The following is a 10072-nucleotide window of genomic DNA, read 5'->3' as shown; positions in this document are numbered from 1 at the left end:
CTGAGCAGAAAGTAGAGCTCTACACACTGCAGAATTCACCCTGCTACTTCTTTCAGTAGTCCCATCACCAATGAACACCAGTGAGCCAGTTCCATTGGCAGCTGTACATGCCAATGCCACAACAGTGCCTCCATCATGTTTGACAGATGATGTGGTATTGCTCTCGATCACAAACCCTTTCTTACCTTTTCCATACTCAAGTTAATCTTGGGTTCATCTGTAGAAATAATCAAATTCTAGAACTTAGCAGACCTTTTTAGATCATTTCTAATCATTTCTTGTGTGCAGTCTTATTATTGTGTGTGTTTTTTAAATGTTCTAACCATCATTGCTCACATATGCCAATGTATTCTTTACTTTTCAAAAAAGAGGATACTGGGCACACACAGGTGTTTGCCGTGGTTAGGATGTTGTGGCTGGGGGGCTTCAAGTAGGCCTTCAGAGTAGTAGAACTAGGGCAGTTTGCATGTGTGAAGGTATGTGGGAGTTAAACATCTATAAAATCATGCAGGTTTGTTAATGAACATTAATATGTAAACAAGTTTTACTTTTACCACCCTGTTACATTACGTTTTTATTTCCATGCCAATGGAAAAATATATAAATAATAATAAAATAAATAAAATAAAAAAGTCAGATAAAGTCAAACTGATTTGTGTTTATTTATATTTGCGTTCATGAATTTTTTGGCTGTGGCAGGAAGCAGTTTGACCAGTAGCTGCATGTAGATGTAGGTACATGTAGACCAATAGTGATGGTGAGAAGGCAGGACTTAAGCAGTTTGACCAATAGTGGCTGTGAGAAGGCAGGATTTAAGCAATTTGACCAGTGGTTGCATGTAGATGTAGGTACATGTAGACCAATAGTGGCTGTGAGAAGGCAGGACTTAAGCAGTTTGACCAATGGTCGATGTAGATGCAGGTACATGTACACCAATAGTGATGGTAAGAGGGTGGGACTTGAGCAGTTTGACCAATGGTTGATGTAGATGTAGGTATATGTGGACCAATAGTGGCTGTGAGAAGGCGGGACTTGAGCAGTTTGACCAGTGGCTGCATGTAGATGCAGGTACATGTAGACCAATAGTGGCTGTGAGAAGGCGGGACTTAAGCAGTTTGACCTGTAGCTGCATGTAGATGCAGGTACTTGTAGCCAATAAGTGGTGGTGAAAGGGTGGGACTTAAACAGTTTGACCAGTGGTTGATGTAGATGGAGGTACTTGTAGTCAATTGCTTTGACACATGTTAAGAGTTCCCATGAACATCTACTCAAGTACCTTCATCACTTGGTATCAGCTTCAGATCTTTTATCTCTTTAATCTGCAATAAAATAATCCACATAGTTCATTTAGTCAGTTCTGGTGTTCATCCATTGCTGGGATGGCCGGTCGGACGGTCTTTGGAAAAAGGTTTGTTCACCATGAGTAAGCAGAAGTGAATGGAGCAGAGAGAAAGAGTGGGCAATGAGGACGACCAAAGACTGAGAACGATATCAGTGGACACACACACACAGAAGAGGCTTTTCCCTGACATCTGGTGTGTGTCCACTGATCTCGTTCTCAGTCTTTGGTCGTCCTCATTGCCCACTCTTTCCCTCTGACATCTCGCCTGTCAGGGAAAAGCAAAGCAGGAACTGTTGAAGCTAACTGCAGTATTAGTCTTATCTACAAGGCCATCATTCTAGCTGCTCTTTGAAGGACTATTATTCTTATGAACATGGCAATCATGGAGCTAGTCTCTGTCCGCCTGATTAGATTTCTAACATTAATCTCTGGTTTCTGTGGTTAAATCTGAGAACCTTTGTGGAGAATTTGACTCATTGCAATGCCTATGTATCCATTAATTATTCACTTGAATGCTACTGCTGTTATCCAACGTACTATCCGGTGTTGAGTAGAAGAGAATGGGAGTCTTGGCTCCTCTCACAGTCTCTCTCTCTCTCTTTTCTCTCTCTCTCTCTACGGGTGTTTTCCCCTGCCACCGTTGCTGTCACTGTGATTTTCATGGGAGGTGTGCAAGGAGGAAACCATTGCAGTGGAAAAAGGAATCATGGCAAGGCTAACGATTCGTGTGTCCAGTTTTTGACAACAAGGGTCTCCTCTATGCGCACCACCCATGACAATCAAAAAATCACAAAATAGGGTCTCTTTCTGATAGCAGATGCTGTACACTGGGGTGGGATCTACCTGTAGCTTCGGTGATGACATTTTAGGATTGTTGGAAACTTCTTTACATGGCTTTTGGTCTGGTATTGGGCTGAGCTTTGCTAAGACCTCATAGAACTCCTTGAATCTGGCCATGGTGATAGTAGATGCTGTACACTGACATAGTATGTGTGTGTGTGAGTGTGTGTGTGTTTACAACCACAGATGGGTAAAATGCGGAGGACACATTTCACTGTACATAGTACAGTGACATAGACTTGCACCTTTACCTTTTCACCTTTTTTACATCAACGGTGGTAAGATCTACCTGTAGCTCCCCTGATGACACTTTAGGATTGTTGAAGACTTCTTTACGTGGCTTTTGGTCTGGTATTGGGTATTTCCATTAAAATGCTATGTTAACACATTTGTCCCATTTGTTCTCATGGGACTCATCTCCAGCTTCCAGTCTCCTGTGGGCATGATTAAGCAAGTATAGTCATGTCTTCTGTGTGGTGAGTGTAGAGCAGCAATAACAGCCTGTTATAGGTGTATGGTAATGCTCCTGTTGACATCATGTGATGTAACCTCTGAAACGGCTGTTCTAATCCTGACTATAGACAGGCAGGGAAGGGTTGCTGTGGCATTTCCTCTTGACATGAGTGTCCTTAAATGAGTACCTTGAAGCGTGACATCTCAGCAAAAGCAAAATCGCAGAGGACAGTGATTACAGTCATCAGCAGCAGTGATTTAGAAGCATGTAGTCAAAGACAGCAACTGTGAAGGAACTACACTGTACAAAATAATTGCATTAAATGGTAAAGTAACTGATTACACAGTATTTTTTGGAGTGAACTCAACTAAGTTTAGTCAGACGTTCTTCTAATTCACATTTTTACTCCTGTATCTCAGTTTGGATGACACTATATTGGGCTGAACTTTACAAACTTTAGTAAATGAGCTGCAGCTGAAACTAATTAAATGCTGTGCAAGATGTTTAGTCTGTAGTTCCTCCCCCTCAGGCTGCCTACTGATACTCCCATCTGCACTATTCTAAAAATCCTATATACAAGACGTTCTCCATCATAGAGGAGAACCATTTTACCAGACGCATTCAGAAGCATTTACGCATTCACATGGTTCTTTAACTTGCCATGGTTTTATATAGAACACTTGCCTTTACTAAAGAACCCTTCATCCGCCCCTTTTAATGAATGAAGCTGACAGTACACCCTTATAATTGGGATTTCTATTAAAGAGTTCTACATAGCACCAAAAGTGGGTCCACAGCTGTCACGAGTCACAGAACCCTTTCCATAACCAAGAGTGTATAAAAGCTCACAAATGTTTGAGGAGGGGACCTTTGAAGGTGCCACAGCTCGAGGGCCCTGTGTAAGCCTGGCCTGGCTGGTAGGCTGTTAGGTGTAAGCCACTGGTCGTGGACGCTGGAGCTGCCCTCTACTGGCGGATGTTTACTAACAGAGCTGCTGTAACTCACTCACAGCCTTACCTACCACTTCTAATGAAGGCAGGGGGGGTTGATGATGAAGGGATACTAGGCTTTCCTCATTGGTCCTGTTAACGTCCTGAACAGTCAGTTGATGACCTGACCTGCAGTTTATAAGACTGTATTCTTCTGTTTTTGGATCATTTGGGTCTAAAATTAAATGATAAACATTAAAAGTCAGAGATGTGACCATATAAAACACAGTAAAGATGGAATTAAATGTTAATAATTTAAAATAAAACTATTATTTTAAAAAGTGGCAGAGTTACCACAGTGACTTTTCTGCTCATGAGGGTTAAATGACAGGATGAGGTAAGAGTTGACAGCTGTCATTCTTTCATTTGCATAGCTAATATCAGCTAACTAGCTAGCTGTTCTGCTCCATAGATGTCCAAGTTGAATATTATAACATTATTAACCTTTACAATATATATATATATACATTTTAGGATTGTTGGAGACTTCTTTACATGGCTTTTGGTCTGGTATTGGGCTGAGCTTTGCTAAGACCTCATAGAACTCCTTGAATCTGGCCATGGTGATAGTAGATGCTGTACACTGACATAGTATGTGTGTGTGTGTGTGTGTGTGTGTGTGTGTGTGTGTGTGTTTACAACCACAGATGGGTAAAATGCGGAGGACACATTTCGCTGTACATAGTACAGTGACAGAGACTTGCACCTTTACCTTTTCACCTTTTTTACATCAACGGTGGTAAGATCTACCTGTGGCTCCCCTGATGACACTTTAGGATTGTTGAAGACTTCTTTACGTGGCTTTTGGTCTGGTATTGGGTATTTCCATTAAAATGCTATGTTAACACATTTGTCCCATTTGTTCTCATGGGACCCATCTCCAGCTTCCAGTCTCCTGTGGGCAACATAGTTTACATATAGTAAACTATTAACCTTTATATATATATATATACATATATATATATATTATAAAGATATGGTGGAGATATGTGTTTTTGCAGGGTGGGATGTCTGCCAAACACAAAAGTTCAAATATGGTGTTTTATTGCATTTTTTTATTGAAGCTTTTTTTTTATTTAAATATGTTTAGCAGCCTCTTTACCTGCCCTGTGAAATAGTATGTTCTTTATGGCATACTAATAATATAAGGTATTTCTACAGCGTTTGGTTTTGCATATCACACGATCAGAATTAAACTAGCCAATCAGATCAGACTATCACATTCAAGTAGCCAATCAGAGCACAATCTTCCAGTATCACATCGGACAGCAGGATTCAGCCATCCAATGAGAAGATATGGGTAGCCAATCAGAGTGTAAGGATTAAGTAGCCAATGAGAATGCACCTTTTAATATATAATATTATATAATATATGATTATTATAATTTTTTTTTTTTTTTTGAGGGGGGGGTGTTGCAGATCCTCCGTTTCCCCCCGTTTAATCTGAAGACCCTCCAGCTCTGGTGGTGCTACCGCTCGGTGAGCAGCAGGTGGCGCTGCTCGGCCACTTGTCCCTCCTCCTTTGTCCGGCTGCTCCGGGCTTCTCCTGTTTCAGGTGTTGCTGTTTGATCCCTTCCGCTCTCCGTACAGGAATTTCACCCGCGTGACGTCACCGGTCGCGAGCGGCTACCGCAGCAGCTCCTCGTCGCTCACACCGGGGTGGAGGAGAAGTGGTGGAGGAGAAGTGGAGGAGAAGTGGAGGATTAGTCACAGACCCAGCTCGCCACCTTTCTCCGATCCTCCTTCATGGTTTCTCAACGCCTTCAACCCCAAACGGCATCGCGAGCGTGCAGCGAGAACATCCCCCAGGTCTGGACCAGCATGAGAACTGCTGCTTCACAGCAACCCGCCGAGTAGATGGACGAACAAGAAGGTAAACCAGCAGCCAGCAGGGACGGGGTTGTGGGTGTAGATGTGAGCTGCCAGGCTGTGCAGCAGAGGCTACAGTGTAACGTTGCTGCAGCTGCTGGAGCTGGAGCTGCTGCTGCTGGAGCTGGAGCCACCATGTAGCCCAGTTTAGTGCTGCTTATCTGCTCACTGGCTGTGCTGGGACACAGATCTGTGGGGAACAGAGAAGAACACAGCTGGAGAAGTTAGTTAGAGAATGGGGGCTGGAATGAGAAGAGCAGCTTCAGAAAAGGGCAGAGATACTAAGTTTCGTTTAGGAGAAGATCTGATGCTGGGGAGATGCCATCATCTCGTTTTTTTGGGTCTTTTTGGTCTAAAATAAACTGAGAAACATCAAAACTAGGAAGTGTGACCAGGCAGAAAGCTCTGAAAAGGGTCAGTAACACAACCCAGAAATACTGTAGTGATTAAATTACACTTGTTACAGCTGGAATGAAAATGAGAATAAAAACACTGTAAATAAACAATATATCAAATAAATCAAAATAATGTTCAACAAAGAGGAATCTTGAAATTTTATTTCAATTTATTTTATAATAAGGATCTAATTATTAATTTTTACTAATAAAATTAGCTTCATTTTTGCACTGGTCTACATGTTTAATAAAAGTATTAACATTAGAAAGGACAAATCAAGCAGCAGTTATTCCCAGCGACATGGGACTGTTTACTAGTCACTGGAGGCAGGCTGTAGGAGGCCGCGGGGGTGGGCGATACTCTAACACATGCGTCACGGTATTTCAAGTGTTTCAAGTGGGTTTTATTTTCATTTTAACTACATACAGAGTACACAGTGAAGCGAAACAACCTTCATCCAGGACCATGGTGGGACATAGTCACTATTAATAATAATAATAATAATAATAATAATAATAATTATAAAGAATAATAAATACTTGGGGTCGTGTGCAAATTATGCAGTGTGCAATAAATGTTGAGTCCAGTGAGGTAGTAAAGTTATTTGTGCACAATGCTTCCCATATTGTCTGGGGTAAATGGTTGGAGAGAAGGAGAGGGGGAGAGAACGAGAGAGGAAGGCAAGCATAAGAAAGAAAAAGAGAAGGAGATTTCAGAAGAGACAGATAGATAGAGAGAGAGAGAGAGAGAGAGAGAGAGAGAGAGAAACATCAGGTCAGAAGTTGAGTTGAGTTAAGAAGTCTGATGGCTTGGGGGAAGAAGCTATTGCAGAGTCTGGTCGTGTGGACCGGATGCTGCGGTACCTTCTTCCTGATGGCAGGACGGAGAACAGGAAAGCCATTTTCATGATAAATCATTTTAATTGTGATAAAAGCAGACAGGACTGGCCGATTTTAAGCACTGCTAGTTAATTACTATCCCATACTTGCTACACTGATGTTTAGTCAAGATAAGCTAGCTACACTACATCTAGTCTAATTATTAGGAATTCACTGATCCGGCTTTTTCAGTTCTGATACATAAACTTTGCATATCGGTCGATATCCAATACCAATGTTGAAAGAATAAACCGTATACCTCACCATGTGGGAGAGACTTAAGGCATCAGGATTGACTTCAACATTATTTTACTAACTTTATACAACAAAATATAGCAAATGAACACAGATATAAATGTACTAAATTGCATTTTATTTATTACTAAAATAAACAGTGGTGCAGGACCATGACACAAACGTCACACGTCTTAAAATATATTCAAATATATGAAATGGATCAGCCAAAACTAAAACAATACGTAGCTTCACTCTGTCAAACACACAAACAGTAATCAACCTTAACAGTAATCAATTGTTAAATATTTAGCGTAAACAGTAATTCGGAATAAAATCTAGCAGCTGAACCAGAGACGAAATCAGTAACTTGGTCAAACATACAAGCAGCAATCAAAAATGCAGACATGTAAACATTTAGTTCAGTCTCACACCAACCAATTAAACTGAAAGGATCGGTTCTATGGATCGGCCTAATTATCCGATACCCGATCCAGCTAATATTGTTAATATTGGGACCGATATCTGATCCTAATATCGGATCAGTGCATCTCTACAAAAAAAATATATCATTACGACTTACAATTTTACTTGTATTACAGAGGTGGGTCAGTGTAGTGTTAGGAGTCTTGCCCAAGGACTCTTATTGGTGTAGCACAGCATAGCCGCCCAGACTGGGAATTGAACCCCAGTCTCCCACATGGTGTGGTAACTCACTGGCAGGTAGTGGTGTTATCTGTCACGCCACACCAACCACGTGTGTCGTAATTAGGACACAGTTGGGCACCCAGACCAGGAATCCAGGAACTTCAGCCTCCCACAGGCTTTCTGTTATCCGCCACACTAACCATGCTAATATTATACATGATATGTGCATGCATATTTTTTGTTGTTGTGTTTTTTTTAATAAGGTTTGGGGGGGAAAGCAAGAAGCATATCCTTTCATTCTTCATTATTTTTGTAAGTCACAGTGCGTAGAGTGATTGCTATTCAGTGACTTCAAAGTATGTGTGAATTTTGTTGCTTGTTCCATAAACACTATCTGTAGCTCATAGCTGCAAAATTCCCATAATTAACATCAGGTTCATAGACCCTATATTAGAACCCTGTGGGACGCCACAGAATAGGCTAACCTGTGACTAAATAATTCATAGTAGTTTCTGCATTAGTACCCGATTGAATAGCAGAATAATGAACATAAGGTTCGAAAGGGTGATCAGCTCTAGGCTCTGGAGTTGTGTAGTGACTTATTGACTTTGCGCTGTTGTTTTCATAAGTAAACGTTTGATAGAGATAATTTTATGTTTTTGCATGTTAATTTTTTACATTTGTTCTGCATAAGGAGGCTGACTTTGTGATGAGGAAAAATAGTCTATATAGCTTTTCTCCTTTTTTCCACTTTGGATTTTAATGTCATGCATTTTTGATGGTTATGCACCTGGACTGCTGTACTGCTTTACTGTTGCTCACCCCTCACCCCATTTTTACTCCAGTATTTTAGTAAAGTTTGGACTCAGGCTTCACTCTTTAAGTGCTGTATTTTACTTTAGCCCAAAACCATCCAAAATGAGAAGAATAGACCTTAATAACCTTCAGTTTCTGTGTTATCGATTCAAGGCATACACTCCATATTCAGATGTTTGTGGACACCCCCTCTAAAAATTCAGCTACTATAAGTTGATGTAGTATTGCCAGCAGAATAGGACTTTCTGGAGCAGATACACATGAACCCATTGGCACCATGCTGCCTAATGCCAGGTGTGGGCTAGAGGGGTATAAAGCCCCCCAGTATTGAGCTGTGGAACAGTGGAAGAACTGTGTTCTCTGGAATGATGATGCTCCATTGAGTACTTTGAGTACGTGGATGCTCCAGCCGGGATACTATGGTTATCCAACATCCTGACCTCACTAAGTCTTCTTCCCTTGACAGTAGAAACAGTTACTCCAACAGAAGCAGGATGAACTCTTTTTAGTACTCTTGATTTTAGAAGAAATCTGTGAATAAGAATTGGGTGTCCCAATACTTTTGTCCATATAGTGTCCTCAGAAGATCCACTGCTGTTCTGTAGTGACCTGGTTTTGTTTACTCACTTTTTTTAACTGCAGTGTTTTCTGCTGCTTTGTAGACATACTTAAGAAGTTCCACTGCTGGGATGTGGGGGGCCGCTGGGATTGTGGGGGCCGCTGGGATGTATGGTCATAGGGTGAACTGCTTTTTTTGGATCTGCTACTTTTTACTGTGGTCAGTTTATGGGAGCTACTTATGTTCTGCTTGAGTCAATATTTAATTAAAGTAACAATATTCTTACGTCGACTCGCGAGTGAATAAAAATAGGTGCGTTAGCTTAGTTTTAAAGACTCTTCCCCTCCTAAAAAATAGCTGGAGACACGCTAACGTAAACCATATTTTAGAGCGGGTTCTTGGACGCCGCTCAGCAGGAAGCGATTACATAATGGTGGAGTGGTCACACAGCTAAGATCAGCTGCTGCAGAAGGAATAGGTCTGTTTGAGAAACTGGGTTTTAAAACTTTGCTCTTCGGTTTCTGTAGTGTGTGGAGTAGACTGTGATCAGATGATTCTGTATTGATTTAGTGGTGTGTGTTTAACCCACAGACAGGACGGAACGCGTGTGCTTGGGATGCGGAGGCAGGATTCAGGATGCTTTCCACATCAAGGTCCTCAAAGACGCCTGGCACAACGCTTGTTTTCGGTGAGTCTTCATCTCGGCGGTTCTTCAGTCAGGGCCAGTCTATTCTTTCCAGGGATTATGAAAACATGATGGGCTGGATTCCCAGGATGTGTTTTCCCGTTTATGACTTTTACACTTTCCAAAAAAAAAAAAAAAAAAAGATTGATGATTGAATTTGATAGAAAGTATGATATTTTTAAAAATGTTTAACACTATCTGAAAATGAGGGCACCACTTTTTTGTGTGTTTTAACGTGCAGTGGGACACCATGAAGCACTGTTTTTTGTTTCAGAGTTTTACTTTTATATTTTTTCAGTACAGAAAAAAATGAAGAATGGAAATTTTAAAGGAATATTTTAGTCAACCATCAAATTAGCATG

The 10072-nt window shown here is 41.1% G+C and overlaps 1 protein-coding gene across 1 annotated transcript in view; it reads left to right on the top strand.

Annotated features, from left to right (window-relative positions):
- The first annotated feature begins 5223 nt into the window (after positions 1 to 5223).
- The window catches only part of limk2 (LIM domain kinase 2), a 48402-nt gene continuing 43553 nt past the window's right edge, over positions 5224 to 10072 (top strand). The window contains exons 1-2 of the mRNA XM_072664966.1: positions 5224 to 5498; positions 9617 to 9713. Of these exons, the coding sequence (XP_072521067.1) occupies positions 5483 to 5498; positions 9617 to 9713 (113 nt within the window). The 5' untranslated portion in view covers positions 5224 to 5482. The remainder of the gene's footprint in view (positions 5499 to 9616; positions 9714 to 10072) is intronic.

Source organism: Salminus brasiliensis, chromosome 20 (genome assembly GCF_030463535.1).
Source record: "Salminus brasiliensis chromosome 20, fSalBra1.hap2, whole genome shotgun sequence".
Classification (NCBI taxonomy): Eukaryota; Metazoa; Chordata; class Actinopteri; order Characiformes; family Bryconidae; genus Salminus; species Salminus brasiliensis.
The sequence above is the reverse complement of the archived record's forward strand: the minus strand, read 5'-3'. Positions and strand labels throughout refer to the sequence as shown.